Source organism: Balaenoptera physalus (genome assembly GCF_965194825.1).
Source record: "Balaenoptera physalus genome assembly, chromosome: 16".
NCBI classification, from domain to species: domain Eukaryota; kingdom Metazoa; phylum Chordata; class Mammalia; order Artiodactyla; family Balaenopteridae; genus Balaenoptera; species Balaenoptera physalus.
The window spans coordinates 67,318,387-67,337,038 of NC_138898.1; the positions used below are offsets into that span (position 1 = coordinate 67,318,387).

General features: G+C 48.1%; 2 protein-coding genes across 4 annotated transcripts in view; one reads left to right on the forward strand and one right to left on the reverse strand.

Annotated features, from left to right (window-relative positions):
- Nucleotides 1-15,408, reverse strand: part of ABCC6 (ATP binding cassette subfamily C member 6) — a 71,447-nt gene extending 56,039 nt beyond the window's left edge. For 2 of the 3 annotated variants that reach the window (XM_082432551.1, XM_082432550.1), the window contains exons 1-7: nt 12,691-15,408; nt 11,630-11,812; nt 10,087-10,212; nt 9,805-9,933; nt 6,807-6,932; nt 5,510-5,571; nt 2,780-2,911 (exon numbers count right to left, since the gene is read on the reverse strand). In XM_082432551.1, the coding sequence (XP_082288677.1) occupies nt 2,780-2,911; nt 5,510-5,571; nt 6,807-6,932; nt 9,805-9,933; nt 10,087-10,212; nt 11,630-11,812; nt 12,691-12,726 (794 nt within the window). In that variant the 5' untranslated portion in view covers nt 12,727-15,408. The remainder of the gene's footprint in view (nt 1-2,779; nt 2,912-5,509; nt 5,572-6,806; nt 6,933-9,804; nt 9,934-10,086; nt 10,213-11,629; nt 11,813-12,690) is intronic. The other variant, XM_082432552.1, reaches the window with a different exon arrangement.
- Nucleotides 15,409-15,473: 65 nt separating this feature from the next.
- LOC309646334 (BOS complex subunit NOMO1) overlaps nt 15,474-18,652 on the forward strand; it is a 52,222-nt gene continuing 49,043 nt past the window's right edge. Inside the window, exon 1 of the mRNA XM_082432553.1 lies at nt 15,474-15,768. Within this exon, the coding sequence (XP_082288679.1) occupies nt 15,604-15,768 (165 nt within the window). The 5' untranslated portion in view covers nt 15,474-15,603. The remainder of the gene's footprint in view (nt 15,769-18,652) is intronic.

The following is an 18,652-nucleotide window of genomic DNA, read 5'->3' on the forward strand; positions in this document are numbered from 1 at the left end:
CCCAGCCTCCCCTTCCGGTATTTGCAATTCAGCCATTTTTCTAACCCTGCGCTCACCTCTCTCCCTTGTCACCTCTGTAGCCCTGAGATGTGGCCTCTCCTTGGCACCCACAATTTGCCTGGGGTTGGGCCGGGTCGGAGGCAAGGCCAGCATGGCGTCCACGCCGCGCGCCTCGATGCCAAATGTTGGGTGCTGGTCCTGACTCGGCTGGTGCCGCACACCCACTGGGCTGGGCGACCACTGGACAAGTGCCAACCAGGGCCACCCCCACCTCCGGCCCCGCCCAAAGTGGAACTCAGGTGGGTAGGCTTTCTGCTTGTATTTTCTTTTTACTTGTATTTCCCCCAGCACCTAGTTCAGCACCTGAATGCATAGGTGCTCAATAAATACTTGTCCAGTGAATGGGAAAAAACAGATGGAGTGATGTGTGCAAAGGGCCTATTGCTTGATATTAATAAAGATTTGTGGAAGGAAGGAAGGAAGGGAAGGAGGGAGGGAGGGAGGAAGGAAATGATTTGGTTTGGTTGATAGAACCTGGCCTTTGAGCAGGAAAACCGAGGTCCAAATGCCCTTCCCTCTGAGCCTCAGTGTTCCCATCCATAAAATGGGGTTGGTGAAGAGACCACTGTGAAAGCCTCTTTCCAGCTGGATGTTTTGCTCTGTTCTGTTCTAGCTGCTCACCCCAAAATTCTGAGTCCCTGTGTTCAGCCTGCAGGCTTGGGAACAAGCTTCTTCCTTTCTATAGCTGGTCTCACTTTCCATCAGGGAAGGTCTCTAGACTGGTGGCTGGTCTTTGGTCTGTGGTTCCAAAGCCATTTAGTGCAGGACCCAAAAATGACCACAGGCCAAGGCAGGGGGTGTGAGTGAGTGGCCAGGTGTAAGCTGGGGAATATAAAAGGGAGTGGTGGTGACTGCAGCTCACATGCCCTGTTCAGTGGGGAAGCTGCTACCCAGATCCACCCTCCTGTTGCCATGCAGGGATGTGGCCCAGTACTGCCATTCTACTTTAAGAGAGGCCAAAATTCCAGATTTTCATGTGACATCTCCAACATTTTAAATGTTGGCAACTTATTAAAAAACAAAACAAAGAAAAAACCTTAAACAACAAGAACAACAAGACACCATGCTGGCCAAACACACCTGTGACCGACTTGGCCAGCAGACAGATTGGTCTGTGACCTCTTAAGATGACGTCCTCTCCCTTCCCCCAAAGGTTGCAAAATATTTTAGAAATAAAACCAAAGTTCTCTTGGTGTGTAATCAGTCAGCTTAGAAAATGCCTGAGCCAGATCTCTGTATAACCCTGCCATCCTCCTCTCTTTCTGTCAGTTGTTCACGGATTCTCAAACTGTTCTGGAGAATGTTTCTATGTGCTAGCTCTAACACTGGGTGACTATCATTCCCAGGCTGGCAGGGGAGGCCAGAGCTGGGAGAGGGTGGACAAGACCTCCAGGGTCCTTTTGAATTAATTCTGCCACTCAAAACTCACTTAAGCTGTACTTAAACTCACAGTACAGCAAGATATGCCTGGGGTGAGAGCGAGAGCTGCTGTTTTGATTTCCTCATATTACTTACCCCTTTTGGAAAACATACTCCCTTCCTTTGGGGAGCAGCTCCTCCCCTCCCTGTGTGGCTCTGAAGGGACCACCAATTACGAGGCCTGCTCTCCAGCCATGGGATTGGCCCCTGAGAGGAACATGATTCAAGCCAGCCAATAAAAGGCCTTCCTTGGGATTTTCTATGTGGATGGTAGTAGGGGTTGCTGAGTTGGCATGATACAGGACAGGCCTTATGGAGAGACCAGTGCCCAGACAACAGCTGAGCTGAGAGATGGAGGGAAAGAATTTGGACATCATGCAAGTCCTGGATCCAGCCACACCTGAGGCCAGACCTACCTTCTCAGCTATGTGAGCCAGCAGACTCTGTCTCTCTCTGGCTCCTTCTAATTTGTGGGATCTAGCCACCTATAACAACCACCACAAAATTATAGAGTATGCAGGGGAACCCTGTAACTCTTCCCACAGAGCTACTTTTGTCTGTGCCCTGAAATACCTGGCTCCAGGGAGGTCAAGCGACTTGTCCAAGGTCATCAACCACTCGATGGCAGGGCTACATTTAACCCTGGTTTAATTAATCCTATTTGAGAGCTTATTTCTCTAGACCAAAGTTTCACAAACCAGGTTCCTCAGGCTCTGAGCACTTCACAGAAGTTTCCAGAGATGCCAGAGAGGGCAAGAGTGAGGCAGAGTGGGCAGGACTAGAAAGAGATTGAAATCCTCTGGATAACTGATATTGCTGGAACTTTTACCATTTTTAAGAAATTCGCTAAGTTCTTTTCTATAAATCTTTTTTTTTTTCATCTCCCACAAGCTATGAGCTAGGGCTAATGGCATCCCCCTTGAACAGATAAGAAAACTAAAGGCCAGGAAACTAATCACTCAGGTTAAGTAATAAGTGAGTAGTGGCCTGCATGTTATGGACCATACCTACCTCTCCACCCCCAGTCTTAAAATAGTCCTTCTGTTCCCTGCCTCCATCCCACCATCCAAGCTTCCTTCTGGGAGCCTAGAGAGGCTCCCCCCTGTCAATATCCTTTTGGAACCTGCAAAGCACTCTGGGAGGAAAAGCATCTTGAGCCCGACCTGCTAATGCTTAGTGAGGTCAGCTGACAGGGAGGGGACCGTGGCGTTGGAGCCTGGAGTAGGGGCGTGGTTGTATTTGGGGTCAAGTGATTTGCTGACCAAGCTTCGGGCTGAGCTCCCATCTTCCACACACTCACCGCTGGGCTGCACTGCGGTTCCTTGTCCATTGCTTTTCAAGCTGGGAAACAAGTTCTTCTGAGGAGTTTTCTCTCCCAAGCGACCAGAGGTCTTTTGGTCCCAGCGGCCTCCAGTAGCCCCTCCAAACTAACCTGTAAAAGAGGATCACCAGAGCAAGCTCCTCCTGTGTCCACCCCTGAAGGGTCCTGGTTTGGTAGCTGTGTGACCCTAGGTAAGTCACTTTACCTCTCTGCACCTCTGCTAGCCCCTCGGTACAAGGAAAGCAATTTGCCTAACTGCACTAACACTGGAGGGCACCTCTCAGTCTACAAAGAACATCTCATTTAATTCTCACGTGAGCCTATACAGTAGATTACTATTGATCCATTTTACAGAAAAGAAAGAAAACAGAGGCTCAGAGAGATTAAGTGACTTAACCAAAGGGTGACCTGTGACAGGGGAAATAAACCTCCCTAGGACTCAGAAGTCCAGAGTTGAAAACTATTACTGTGGAGGAAACCTGAACTCCTCCCTCAGCTTTAAATGTACCCATTCTCCTCCTCGGTCACTGCTCCAGCCACCTGGCCTCAGGACCTTTGCACATGCACGTCATTCTGCTTAAAACTTTTTCCCTGCCACTTCTTACTTGTCCTTCACCTCTGGCCTAGACGTGATTTTCTTAAAAACCCACTTGATGACCCCCCACACCCAAGTCCAGGTAGATTCTCCCATTGCAAGATCCTCTAGCTTCCTGAGCTTTTTCTTTATAATGCTTGCTGCAGTTATCATTATTTAATTTTTCAGTCTGATCATTTATTTAGTCTTTCTCCTCCACTGGACAGTAAGCTCCATAGGGGCAAAGACAGTACTTGCCTTGATTCTCCCTCTTCTGTATCCTCACATCCTGGCTCAGGGCACAAGATTTGTCAAATAAAAATCACTACTTTTCAGCCCTGTGACCTTGGGCAAGTCACTGCCCAGCAACGGACCTCAATTTTCTCATCTTAAAATAAGAGTGTTTCCCAGCGCTTGGGACTGGTATATGAGATGACTGTAGTTGGTGCATTGTTGAAGGAGGTCATCGAGAGGATGTGACCACTTGTGGACCCGTGGCCTGGACCCAGGCAATCTGAGGCTCCTCCCTCCCCTGTCCTTGGAATGTACATTCCATTCCGCCCACTGGTCTCACACTAGGAGCTACTTCAAGGATGCAGTAGTTAAGTGTTATACCATCTGGATGGTGTATGTGTCTGAACCTTGTTAAGGCCTCTGTAAACTGTTGAGATTCTGGTGGGCAGGTGCGGAGAGCTACTCGTATTGCGGCGCCCAAGACAAGCCTCATATGTAAGTTCTCTTGCTTGTTAACCCTGCCTCCTACCAGTCTGGAGTGGCTGCCTCTTTCTTCCGTCTCTCCAAGCCTACCGTCTATTGGGGACAGTTTTCAAACCAACACGCACACACAAGAAATTAACGACTGCAGACTTCCACAGCAGGAGTGTTCTTATTTTTTAGGTCTCTTTCATCTTTCTCGTGACACCAAGGAGAAGGTTTTGTTTGGAGCTGGTCTTGAGCTCCTCTTTGAGACTTGAGCTCCTCTTTATACAAACTCAGGCAAGCAACAGTTTGGATCCAGAAATTCTTCACAATACTTGGTTTTCACTAAAATTATTTTTGGTGTTCTACATGGCAAGGGATTCTAGATTTTTCTGATTTTGGTAGAGATAGAAAGTTTCCTTTTTAAAAGATTATTAAAGTAGAAAAAGTGAGTTGATTTAAAGAAAATTCCTTAAGTAAATAGAGTAAGAGTGATACCCCAATAAGGCAAAAAGCTTGAAGAATGGTCCATAAGTGCCTACATTTGGGAAACAGAGGGCTAGATTCTCTCTAGAGATGTTTAGCAGATCTCTATGCTCTTTTCACCAATTCCACACCCTCAGAGTATCCTATTCCTCATTTATTTAACAACCACTTTATATAATACTTATTATGGGCCAGATCCTGTTCTAAGTGTTTCACAAACCTTATCTCATTTAATCCTCAAAGCCCTATGAGATAGATGCTATTATGATCCTCATTCTACAAGTACAGAGACTGAGGCACAGAGAGGTTAAGTAGCTTGCCCAAGGTCACACAGCCAGGAAGTGGTGGGGCTGGGATTCAAATCTGGGTGCAACTGTGATCTGACTGTGGTGTGGTCAGGAGAGGGCCCAGTAGGTGGGCGCATCCTCAGTATCTGGTGTGCTGACCCTGGGGAAACATCTGTCTTCTCCACCAGCATGGGAGCCTCTAGTGAGTAAAGAATTGGTGTTTTATGTCCTCATCCTCGGTGCTTAGCACATAATAGGTGCTTATTAAATGTTGGTGGAATGACTAGATAGATAGAGATATGATTTTATTGAGTGCCTTCCATGTACAAGCACTAAGCACTTTACATTTAATGAAGGTAGTGCTGTTCCCATTTTACAGAGGGGAAAACTGAGACTCTGAATGCTTGTGATATGGCCAGCTAAGAGACAGAGCCAGGATTCAAACTCAGATCTCACTCCAGTGAGTGAGTGGGAATGGGATGTGGATGGTGGACACACTAAAATCTGAGAAGGAAGCATGGAGGCTGGGATGGAGAAAGCCTGGCTGACCTTGGTAGGCTTCGGAGGAAACCTCCTGGGGCAAAAGCTGTGATGACAAATAAGAGGAGCAAATGCAGGTGGGTGGGAGTACCACCCCAGCCCCTTCCCTGCTACTTTACTTACCCAGAAACCCACCAGAACATGGCCTTGGAGGGGAAGGAGGCCCCAGCCTTTGGACATGGATTCTGCAAAGACAAATGATTTAGAAGGGGGAGGACTTGGTGTCATAATCCATGGCCATATGTGGTAAGGAGAACCAAGGGCAGGAAGACAGGATGAACTGACCACAAGCTTAATACTGAAAGCACAGACTGAGATGTCCTGCCTACTTATCTACAGTAGATACCAAAGGGCATGGTGCTTCCTAGCAGGCAAGCCAAAAAGGGATTCGGCCACCGGCCTGAAAGTACCTACAAGGTAAGAACGAACAGTTGCTCAGAACAACTTTAGTAATACTGAGACCAAGAAGTTCTCAAAGCAAGGACCATGCATGACACAGACAAGAATGTCCTCAACAATATCCTTCAGTGAATGTGGAAAGGAGGTGAAGAGGAAGTGAGATTTTACCAGCAGCTCCAGGAAGACCGCACAGATTTATACTCTTCATCAATAGGGCATGAGAGTGCCCATTTTACCACATCTTTGCCATCGCAGCTTGTTATCAATTTTTAATTTTTTTTCTGCTACTCATTGGAAAAAGTCCTATTACAGTTTTAACTTAATTATTCAAACCGTTGAGCATCTTTTTAGATGATTTCTCAGCTCAGCTGTCTTTTTCTCAGAGAATTCTTTCCTGATTTCACAGACTTATTTAGTGTTACCTGTTGTAAACTCTCATGGACCACGGACTTCTCCCGCAGAGCATTTCTATTGGGCAAGTCACTTTAATCTTGAATCTTTACAACCAGTCCCAGCTGCAATTTTCCACACGTTTGTGTAATTGTGTGATTAACGTCTAGTTCCCCTACTTGGGTGTTAGCTGCATGAGGACAGAGACATCACTTGTTCACCATAGATCCTCAGTACCGAGCTGGGGCATAGAGCATGTTGGCAAACTACAGCGCCCAGGCCAAATCCGGCCCACTGCCTGTCTCTGTGAATAAAATTTTATTGGAACACAGCCATGCTCCTTTGTTGACATAGTGTCTGTGTCTGCTTTTGTGCTATGAAAGCAGGCTTGAGTAGTTGCCATACAGACACTGTATGGCCCACAAAGCCTAAACTATTTTCTGTCTTGGACAGAAAGAGTTGGCCAACCCATGGAATGGAGTAGACATGTAATATGCTTTTGGCTGAATGAATAAAAAAATTAAAGGCCTGTGCTCTAGTTTAACTTCCTTCCATCACTTGCGGGGGCTGAGATGGAACAGAAGAGGGACAGGGACAAGCAAGGCACTGGGTTGGAGATGTGGTGACTTACAGGCTGCGGGGGCCTTTTAGGGAAGAAGGGCGGTTGATCGGCGAAGCAAGACAGCGCAAACTCTGCCACCACCAGAGACAAGTACAGGTAGGTTGACAGGTGGCGGAAGGGGTCACTCTGGAAATCCTGTGGGAGAGAAAGCAGAAGACCCACTGAGTCTGGGCTCTTGAGGAGCAGAGACTGGGGAGGGTGTGGGGAAGGGGAGAAGGGGTGGAGGCTGAACAGGGTTTCTGATGCTGGGAGCAGTGCCCAGGCAGGGGGCCGGAGCCGCCAGGTTTGAAAGTCAGAACCCTCAGCGTTCCTGGGCTTCTCGAAAACACCTGGCTTATGCATATTCTGTCCATACAAATGGCAGGCGGGGTGTTTGCCCTTAGCCAGGTGACAACTGGCTTTAGGCACGGGGACATGAGTTGAAGGGACACTTTGCCTTTCTCCTTGTGCAATAAAGGACCCCCTTCCCCTCCCCCCACAATCTCCCGTCCCACTCCCTTGTGGCCAGTGTTCTCTGGTTTAAGAAGGGAGCTGGTTTCATGGAGCATTTACTGTGCCTCGGGCACATGCTGGAGTCTTTACATGCACTGTCTCATCAAGTTCCTCCCGACCCTGACCCCAGCTGGGGTTTACCTGCTCTGTGTTACTCGTTGGGAAACCAAAGCTCAGGGGAGTGATAGCACCTTGATCAAGGCCACACAGATGATCTGATCCAGATCATGAGCTTTTGCTGCCGTGCCATGATTGCTTTCGCATCCCTTGCCGCTTCTGGCCAGAGAACCCTAATTTTTTTCCCCATGCTCAGGTATGGGGTTTATGCAGAATTGATTCCATCCCAGAGGGTGGGCAGGTGATGGAGGCCTGACTAATGGGTACCATCTAGTCCCCTGGCTACTGATGGAACATAAGTCTGGAGCAATTGGGGCTCTTCTTGCCATCCCACTGGAAAATGAAGCAGAGCCAAGGGACAGAGAGAAATGGAGATCTGGTGGTGTTATCTAAATGTCTGGACCCTCTATGCCTGGCAGGTCCCACGTCTATGAGCTAATAGAGTCCCTTGGACTTTTTTTCCTTAAGCTAGTGTGAGTTGAGTTTTTGTGGCTTAAAACAAGAGCCCTAGCTTCAAATCACAATTTTTCTACTAAATTTTTATACTTCTTTGTTTTTATTTTTGTTTTTTGGGGGCAGATAGTAGAGAGTCTGATATTCCAACTACATTATTCCCCATAGTGTCATTTTTACCATCGTTTCTACTGGAAAGTTTGTTCTGAATTTGGGTGAGATGGACTTGGCTCTGCAGACCTGAGCTGCATGACCTTGAGGAAGTCACTCACTTCTCTCAGCCTTAGTCTCCTCATCTTTAAAACAGGACGATTAGAATCTTCACTGGATTCCTGATGTCAAGTGCTTGCCACAGGTCCTGGCACATGGAGCTCCAGAGCATAGGTGGTCCCAATAGTATTATTTCTATGCTGTGTTCCAAACAGCTAACTGATAAGTCAACTGTGGGAACCCATCCTTTCATAAATCAGTGGATGGCCTGTGGAATTTTCCCATTAGTTACAAAAATTGCTTTGTAAAGAAATCTGTCCTTAAGGACAGAAGGTGTTTCTCTGCCTTCTACTTTTATGAGCAGGACAGAGTAACCATTTGGCTCTTGAAATGATGACCAGCAGCCTCTGATTGGTTTCCTTATCCGATGTCTTGGGTGAGTGCGCCAGCTATGCAAGTGGTTGTCAACTGGGGAGATTTTGCCCCCAGGGGACATCTGCCATTGTCTGTAGACACAGGTTACCGTAATGGGGTGGTACTACTGGCATCTAGTGGGTGGAAGCCAGGGATGCTGTGCAACATCCCACAGTGCACAGGACACCTCCCCCACTGCCCCCACCCCAAAGAGAATTACGTAAAGGGTGCTGAGGTTGAGAAACCCTTGTTGAGGTTATACATTTTTCTCTGTGCAGCTCATGCCCTCTAACATGGAAACGCTGCCTCCCAGGTAGGGAAACAAATATGGGTGAGTGTGCAAAATGAGTGTGTAAATATGGATGTATGGGAGCACGGGTGAGGGTGAGAATAGGTGAGAATGAGGGGAAACGTGCAGGTACATGGAGTCAGAGTGAGTGCAGGTGTGTGCTGGAGGAGGCCATCCAGAGGACGTGACCGCTGGCTGACCTGTGAGCTGGACCCAGCAATTGGAGGCGCCTCACCCCTCCCCTGTCCTTGAAATGTGCATTGTGGCCACACTGTTCCTGCACTAGGAACTACTTCAAGGATGCAGCCTTCCTTGAAAGAGCAATGTGTTGATGAGACCCTCTGGACAGTACATGTGACTGAACCCTGTTAAATCTTCTATAAACTGTTAAGATTCTGGCAGGTGGGTGCAGAGATCAACTTCTCTTGCATCGCCCAAGACAAGTCTCGTAGGTAAGTTCCCTTGCTCGTTAAAATCGTCACCTACTGATCTGCAGTGGCTGCCTCTTTCTTTGGTCTCTCCTGGCCCTTCGTGTATGGGGCCGGTTTCTAATTTCACCCGGGAACCCCTGAGGTTTCAAACCAACAGTGTTTCAGTGCCTACGCAGTGTGTGCGAGTGTGTGCATGTGGGACATTTGTGCCTGAGTCCTGTAGGAGCTTGAAGGCATAGCCACACCTGGGTGGCAGCAAGTGTGAGTGGACGTGTGCAGGCGAGTGTGTGTGTCTGTGTGTTTGTGTGTGATGTTTCAGAGTCTGTGGTTGTGTGATGCGTGAATGGGTTCATACAAGTGTGTGCAAGTGAAGTGTGTGACTTGAGTGTGTAAGACAATGGGAATTTGTGTTGCCAAAAATGTATGGGATGATGGGAACTTCTATGTGAAATGTGTTTGTGTGTCACTTGAGTTTAAGCACTTGTGGTGTGTGTGTCTCTGTGTAGAGAATAAGCCATGGGTGGAAAGGCGAGGAGGAAGGATGGGACCCAAGGCCTGAAACTGCCCTACTGGTTCCCAGGTGGCCCAGGCCCCCACTTACCCCTTGCGAGGCCTGCTGGGCGGTGCTGGTGGCTGGGAAGAGAAAGCAGAGCAGCCAGTACCCAAAGAGCACCCCGGACGCCTGGACCCCCTTCTTCCTCTCAGCGTGGATCAGGAACATGGCGAAGCTCTGGACCAGAGAGTCAGGTGGGAGGTGGACAGAGGCAGGGAAGGGTGGGGGAAGAGAGGGTAGGGAAGGAGCCCCGCTCTGCCCCATGCCCTCCACCAGGGCAGGAAAAGCAGCAGCTAGGAACAAGCCAGCAGGTCTGGGGATGTCATTTACCATTGTGGTGAGCCACACGGTGGGGTGTATGAGGAACTCTAGGGCCTGGGGTGTTCCCTGCCGGATTCTCCAAAGAGTCACAGACACGCTGGAGGTACACAGGATTATGAGGGCGAAGCCAAGCACCTGGGGAAACAAATTTGGATAAGGCTGGGGGTGGGAAAGAAAGATGGCGGCCAATTGGACAGTGGCTCTGGATGGGGCACTGTAACGTACCAGTGTGATCATTGAACAGTGCTGACGTGAAAGAAAAAGCTGTAAGGGGTGATGCAGCTCAATCTTGACCTGTAACTGTCATATAAATAATGCACCACAAGGGCCCAAGCCAACTCGGTGGGATCCAAAATGCCAGCGGTGCTCCCATAATGCACGGGAGGATGCTTTAGGGATGAAGGAACAGCATGAAATGAAATTTACTCTCTAGGTGAAAAAGTTATACCCTCTTTAAGTCTCTTTCCCTCCCTACTATTAAATCAAGGAGGAACTCTCTGTTGGGACTGGTATGTCTCCAGGCCTGCTCTAAGACGCATTGGTCTCTCTTTTGAACAAGAGAAATCAAGAAAGTGGGCAGACCTGGGCACACTGGAGAAACTATTGAACATTTCAGTTAGTCTCAAGCAGGGGTCAAACTACCACCTGCAGGCTGAGTTTGGCCTCCTGCCTGTTTTGGTATCACCTCTGAGCTAAGAATGGTTTTGACATTTTTCAGTCATTGAACAAAACTTTAAGAAGTCTAATATGTCATGACATGTGAAAATTATATGAAATGCAAATTGTAGTGACTATAAATAAACTTTTATTGAAACAAGGTCACATCTATTTGTTTACTGTTGTCTGTGGCTGCTTTCCTGCTGCAAGAGCAGAATTGAGTAGTGGGGACAGAGACCACATGATCCTCAAAGCCTCAGACATGTACTATCTGGCCCTTTAAGGAAGAGTGTGCCAGCCCTGGATAGGTGGTCGGCAACAGGTCAAAAATTTACAAGGTGGTATGGGAATAAATGAACCTTGGAGGGCATTCTTGTAGAAGTCTGGAGAACGGGAGGATGAGCAGAAAAGCTCACACTTGCAATGCCAGTGTTTTTCTAACACTGTCAAATAAATACATAACAATTTTAAGAACTGTTCTTTAGTACCGCCAGTGGGGAAACACAAAAATCAATGCATAGCTGTTAAACATTTAAAAGGTTCATCCTAGCATGGCCCTAGAATCACCTTGTGTATCCCAGGAGTGTACACTGCACACTTTGGGGAATGCTGGGCTGTGATGGCCATAAACTGGATGTGTGGGTGTCCGGGGGTGTGTTTGTGGATGTATGGTTTTTATTATTACCAGATCTGTTTGGGAGAATCTATTCCACTGGGTTTCCCTCTGTAGCCTCTGGGGTATTGCTCTGTTTGATTAACACGGTCCCTTCTTGTCCCCATGCTGTGTGCTCCTTGATAGAAGAAGTGTCTACTTTGGGGTCTCTGCCAGGTTCCAGCCTGTTTCCCCCGACTCCCTATCATTGTCTGGTTACAGGCTCCCAGGGGCAGTGGCTACCATTTTGGCCTTGAAGAGGCGGGACATCTGGAGGTAGCCCTTGTCATGGCGGTGGATGTAGAGGAGGTGGATGGGGCCAAGGACCCAGAGGTACATGGGGGGCACCCAGACCCCTGCCGTTTTCAGGAAGCACAGGCTCAGCAGGCGGGCAGCGGCGGGCTGGGGCTCCGTCTGGTTCCAGACCTGAGGGAACACCAGGGTGAGACTCTTATGATGGTACAACGCAGGGGTCCCAAACTCACCTGCTTAGGGGGCCAGGCAACTCTTTGGACCCCCAACATTTACATGAAAATGTGCTAAGCACTCTTTAGAGTACTTCATAATTCTCAACTTCTTTAGCCCTAACCCCAATCTTATGAAGTAGATGCAGTCATACTGATTTTGCAGATGAGGCAGCTGAGGCCCAGAGAGGTTGAGTAAGTTGGCTGATGTCACCCAGTTGGACAGTGGTGGTGCTGGGATCTGAACCAAGGCAGTCCGCTCCTAGAATCTAGGAGACCTGGGCTCTCTGATGAGTGTTGGGCACAGACTTATAACCACTATAGGAGGTAGGTATTACTGTCCCCATTTCATAGCCCAGAAACTGAGGCACGGGGCTGGGGGGTGGCGGAACACACTCCTTCAGGCCCACACAAATAGGAAATGGCAGAGCTGAGTCCATACTGGCCTGTCTGACCCCGAAGCTTGTTCTACTGGAGGTGGCCATCTGTAATTCTTATCTCAGACCTTCTGCTGGCCTTTCCTTATCTGAGAAGTGTGAATGTGAGTTTAGAAGACACGGCTGCTTTAATTCTCCCCGTACTGCATCACTGCCACCCTCCCACTAGAACCCTTTGATGAGACAGGAACCAGAGAGGGGTGGGGCGGGTCTAGTAGGCCCCTTTAACATGGCTGGGTTCTTTGGGGGACCAGCTTAGTTAAGGGGGTCGCCCCGCCCTGCGGTTAGGCTGGCAGGTCTCCTCCCCTCCCGGCCAGGCAGGAGTTTGGAGGTCTCTCCCCTTCCCTGCCCAAGAGATCTCTCGAGCCCGAAAAGGAGAGTGGGGCGGGATGAAGACACTCACCTCCGGGCCCGCGCAGGGCTCGCCAGGCGCGGCCATCGGGCGCCGTGCGTCCGTCAGTCAGTCTGTCAGACTGTCGGTGGGTCCCTGGACAGCTTCCTTGGCCGCGCTCCGCCGTGCAAGGGGCGGGGATTCGAGCGCCGGGATTGCGAGGCCCCGGGCAAGGTCCGGCCGCGCGGCGGGGGTGGGGCGCGAAGGGGTGAAAGGAGGCGAGGTGGAGGGGCGCTAAGGGAGGCCCCAGCAGGCAGCGGGGGAGGGGATCCCGGAGCCCCAGAAAGTGCAGCGGCATCCCCATATAACCCCCCATCCCCCTGGAACAAATGTCATCGCAAGCTTCCCGAATACTGTGGACCAACAATTCCAGGAATTTATCCTGATAAGTGAACCCAACAGGTGTGCACATGTCCAACAACCGGCATGGGGGATGGGGGCACCGCCTGGTTAGTAAGAGCCGCAGTCTCCTCACCTGTGGGATGGACATTGTCTGCCTCTAGGGTGGGGGGAAGATTTTAAGATGACCAACAAAGTGTCTAGCACAGTGCCAGGCACACAGTAAACGCGCAAGCGGAGTTAGCTCTTATTAGCATTAGTAGTATTATTTCATCCCTAGGTTACTAAGCCGTGGTTCAAAGCGCCATTGCAGAAATACATTTAATACGGAAATATGGTTGCTAAATGCTAAGTGGAAAAAAGAGATTATAATACAAAATAGCCTGTGATATGTTTCCAAAGGAAAAAAGTATATGCTTAAGTTGGGGAAAGTGGGGAAGGAAGTCAAGTCATTTACCTTCTTCTTCTGGGTCTTAAAGCAAGGTGTGTCCCCAGCCACAAGTTCTTTTGGGAGATGACTCTATGTAACATATATGCATAGATAAAAAGATGGAAATGCTCTAAAGCGGGGGTCATGGGAATCCTAATTTTTCTTTTTCCTTGCTTTCCCTTTTCTATTTTCTTTCCTTCTGCAATGAGCATGTATTCCTTTCAAGATAGGAAGGAAAGACTCAGCTTTTTCAGACCGACAAGCACAGGTGCTCAGTTTGAGTGAAGAATTCAAATCCTTTGCACTCTCCACGCTGCCCTGTTACTTCTTGTCCTTTTTCCCGCCTCCGGCAGGGCTTCCACAGCATGGGTTCCCTGGCCTTTTCCCCTTTTCTTTTCTGAGTTTCTCCAACCCTGGTCTGGGACCTAGGCAGTATGCCTTCAGCTGTCCTCCTTCCTGGGAGTTGTGGTAGAGCAGCGACACAGAAACTCAGGGATCTGTCTTGAGGCTGAGTGTGGATGGTCTGCTGTTTACATTCAGATCGCGTCTGTTTATTTGAGGTGGTTTTGGTGGCGGCTGATGGAAATTATGGGGAGGCTTGAGCCCCCTCTCCCTGAAACCCCCGCTCCAGCTGGCATTGCCACAGTCCTAGTGCTTTATTTCTTTATATACCTGAAGATGAATTTGAGGGGAATGGTGAAAGTTTGAGGGAGAATGGTTAGGAAGGCAGGAAGAACACAGAGGAAATCAGCAGGTGAGCCAAGAACAGAACTCAGGCATCCCAAAGCCTACTTTCCAGCTCTCTGAACAACACATGGCTTTGTGCGGAGCCCTAGATAAGTCCCTTTCCCTCTCTGGGCCTCGGTTTACCATTCTGTAAGATAAGAGGATTCCATAGGCCAGCATTTCCTAATCGATGGCTTTCACCCCCCCTGGTGATTTGCTAAGACAAACCAGGGATTTATGTTAGGGAGAGTAAAGAGCATCTGTTTCAATTGTAATGATAAATAATGAACCTCAGAAAATAAAACCATTATTTAAATAGTTTCTCTTTATAATTGAACAGTTGAGAATCTCACTGTATTTGGAGTGAGAATGCAGAGTGAGAAGCAGAAATCTGATGCGCTCATGATTGAAATCCTCAGTGGGTGTATCGTTGCATTGTAGCCACTGTGAAGGTTTTGACCATTGTGTAGTTTAAAATCACTGTGATTCATAATTGTATTATATTGCTTGAGTTTTAGCCACAATGGCAAATTTCAGTGGGAAATCTTCTCTTTTACCTCATCATTTAGAAACAAAGTATTAAAAACTATCCAAATAAAGCACTTGATGTTTTCAGGAGTAAAATGGAAGACTTTCAAATATCAGGTCAGAAAAGCAATTTTTGTCTATTTTGATGTGGTGACTTGTAGTTCATCTACACTATGTTATACACTCAGTCTTAGGACAAAATATAACGTGCTGATTTTTGAACTTATTTGCAGACAAATCATGCATCGTCTCACAGAGCTAGTTCAAAGTGAATCAAACTGCATGCATCTCTTGCTTACTGGGGGAAAACCCTCAAAGTTTGTTTCTATACAAATGTTATTAGAGCTGGGATTAAATAAAATTTAAATACCTTTTAAATATTATGCTGAACTTAAATGACATGTTTTTCTTTAAAAAAAAACTAATTCGTCATTTGTCATGGAAAAATACACCAGTTGACACAAATCCCTAAAAGGGGTTTGAGATTATACTTGTGAAATTTACGGTCAAAAAGATTCGGGAAAGTTGTTGGATACTTCGATCAACAGTCTCTCGTCCTTTCCAATTTCAGTGCTACTGAATTCCAAAGTAGGATTTAGCTTTGTAGTTTATGACTGTACACACAAACCTTGCAACTGCACCTGCCAGACGGTGCGCGGAGTCCTCCAGGCCTCCAGAGGGCACAAATGGTCTCGTTTTATTGCTGAGCATGCGCCATAATTCTTTTGCCTGGGGGCGTGGGCGTGGGACCGGATCGCGCACGCGCGGCAGGGTCGGGGCGGGGACTGGGCTGTCAGCCGCTCGCGGAGGAGGAAGCCGCGGGCCGCGTGCGGTCTGAGGGGCGGGACCTGGAGGCCTGCGGAGGGTCTGGCAGCAGAGGGTCTGGCAGCAGAGGCAGGGCCATGCGGGAGCGCCGGGGCGTGGGTCCGCCGGGATCGGTGGTGGTGGTCGCCACCGTGGTGCTGCTGCTGAGCGGCGTGGGGCCGGCGCGCGGCTCCGAGGACATCGTGGTGGGCTGCGGGGGCTTCGTCAAGTCGGACGTGGAGATCAACTACTCGCTCATCGAGGTGAGCGCCCGCCCCGCGGCCCGGAGCTCGCTGTGTGACCCCGGGCCAATCGCTCAACCTCTCTGAGCCGTTGTGGCCTCGCCTCTGACACCAGGCAGTTGCCACCAGCCCCCCACTCTGGGAGTCCTTTCCTTTTTAAAGGCGCCGCTCTCCGCGGGTTTCCACTATCTCCTCCCCAGTCGCGCTGGAGTGGGGGTTCTTATCTTGGGGTCAGCTATGGAGTGGGGCCGGGGGCGGGGCCCCGAAGGTATGTGCACATGGGTGTGAGGGACATTTTTGGTGACGATGATGGTGGTCTAAAACTTTTATTAGGTCACGCAAAACTAAGGATCCTGCAAATCAAGACCCCAGATTCTTCAAAACCTAAACTGCAGATCCCCAGAATCCAGGCCCCAGATCTCTTAAAACCCAGTGTCAGCAGGACCCAGACCCCTTAGGTCTGATAACCCCAGATGCTCAAACCCCCAGGAACCCAGACCTCCTGAAACTCAGATTTCTGAAACCTATATTCCAGAACCTAGAGACAGCAAGTCTTACCCACACAACAGAGAGTCCCCGCAAAGTTCTAATCCACTGCTCCTCCAACCCCCCTGGGGAGCTTTTAAAGAGCATGGATTCCCATCCCAGAGATCCTGACCCAGTAGATCTCTCTTGGCATCTCTGGGGCTGGGAAACTATTTTTAATTTCCCTGGTTTCCCCCATGGGACCCCTTTTCCTCTGAAAATGGAGAGTTGTCAGGTGCCCGTACTGGGTAGTTATTGGAATTACACTAGACATTTGTGCAGAAGTCTTTTTATTAAGTTGCAAAGCCCTGTTCAGTTAAATGATTATTAGCCTAGTGGAATTATGACCCAGAAAGCTTGTGAAGAAGAAGGGAGATAGATGGAGGTAGGGATAAAAAGTCACTTACAGGACAGATGGGAAGGGACCCGAGGGAGGGTTGGCTTCTGTTTCAGGAGGGTACTGATGATGGCGCAGAAAAGGGAATTTGAAAGAGAAAAAAGGAAGTGGCTGAAAAAGAGAAGGGAGTGGGGACTAAGACCCCAAAGGCTGTCTGTCTGAAAGCGCATTGAGCTGCTTCTGTGCTGGTAGCTGGAGGGCTGCGGTGAAGGATTGGACCAGTGTGTTCTACAAAGTAGGTTACTGAGGATTGGGGGAGGGGGAGGAAGTAGATTCACATCCCACTAGCTCTTTGACCTGGCCTTGCTCCAAGTCCCAATTTTTATTCCTGTAAGATGGTGTTGGGTGAGAGGCAGCAGAACCCAGCATCATGTATTTTCTAAAGAAGTTAATCAATCGTCACCTTCAAGACGATTGGTCTTAAAAAGTCAGGCGTTTAATGAATCTACCCACTGACAGTGGCAGGGCTCCTAGGATCTCTGGGTGCCCATGCCACCTCTCGGGTTGTGGGCACAGGACATTCCAGAAGCTGCCTGGAAAGGCTTTGCAACTTGTAGTTTCCTGGGGCTCCAGGAGGAAAGTGAAGGCAGTAAGGGGCACTCCCACCCCAAACACTAATAGTGACCTTGAGAGCAGAGGGCGGGTTTTGTGACCTAGTATGAAATGTGTTCCCTGAGCCCCAGGGCTGCCTGTCCAGGTGGTCTGAGACACTCATTCTTTCTTAATTTCTGATTGTGAAATGAGGTGTTTCATATGTGTAATGTATATTGCCATTCTGTGCCCTGACCTGTGCTTTATGAAAGAAATGTAAATAAGATATTTCACAATCATTTCTTGATTGTGTTTTCTGTGTCCCAGTAAAACTACCTTCACTCTTCTCCAGCTCTCTTCCCTTCTGGGTGTTTTTCCATCATATTCATTCAGTCAGTAACTGTTGAGTGAGCCCCGGCATGTGCAGAAGCCTTGTGTCTGGTGGGGATATTCAGTTCAGTGAACAGAACAGACAGAAATCCCTAAAAAAGAAAAACTATATTGGTTGCTAATTCTTTTAACAATCAGGAGATTTCACATTAAAAACTGCATTCCTGATTTCTCTGGAAAACCAGCTGATCTTTGGGCTGCAAAACTTGGCTTGGGTTAAGTAAGCGATCTGTCTGTCTTTAGGTGAATACCCCTTGATAGGACTTCCATGGCCCCTCTGGACAGCCGGATTTTTCAGTCCCTGCTTTAAGTGCATGCATCTGAATTTCTTTATGGCCCGTGAACAAGTTTGAGTATTTATTGAGTACTTACACTAAATAAGACACTGACCCAGGCGCCATGGAATGTAAGCCGTGGTCACTGCCCACGGGGAGCCTGCAGTCTGTACGTAATTTCACTGTGTTCCTTTCCTAAGTGTGCGCGTTCTGAGTCTGCTGCTTTATACATCTTCTTAGCTGGTGTGACCCAATTCTGTTATCATAGTTACAGATTATTAACATTAAAAGTTTCTAGATGGATGTTACTCCAAGCATTGGGACTCTTTGGGGTAAATAATACAGATCCCTGGCCCTCACCTCAGACCTTCTATTTTAGAAACAGACGTGGGGCTCAGAAATTGCATTTTTTTTTAAGGTACTTTACAAAAAATTGAAGTATAGTTGATTTACAGTGTTGTGTTTAGTTCCTGGTGTACAGCAAAGTGATTCAATTATACATATATATATATATATATATATTCTTTTTCATATTCTTTTCCATTAAGGTTTATTACAGGATATTGAAAATAGATCCCTGTGCTATACAGTAGGACCTGTTGTTTATCCATTCTATATATAATAGCTTGCATCTGCTAGTCCCAAACTTCCAATCCAACCTGCCCCAGGAATTGCATTTTAACAAGCCCCTTACTAACAGCAAAATTTGAAAATTTGTTTTAGACCCAGAAACAACGTAGAGACAGACACTAAAATAAACTGAAAAGCATTGAAAAAATATGACTTT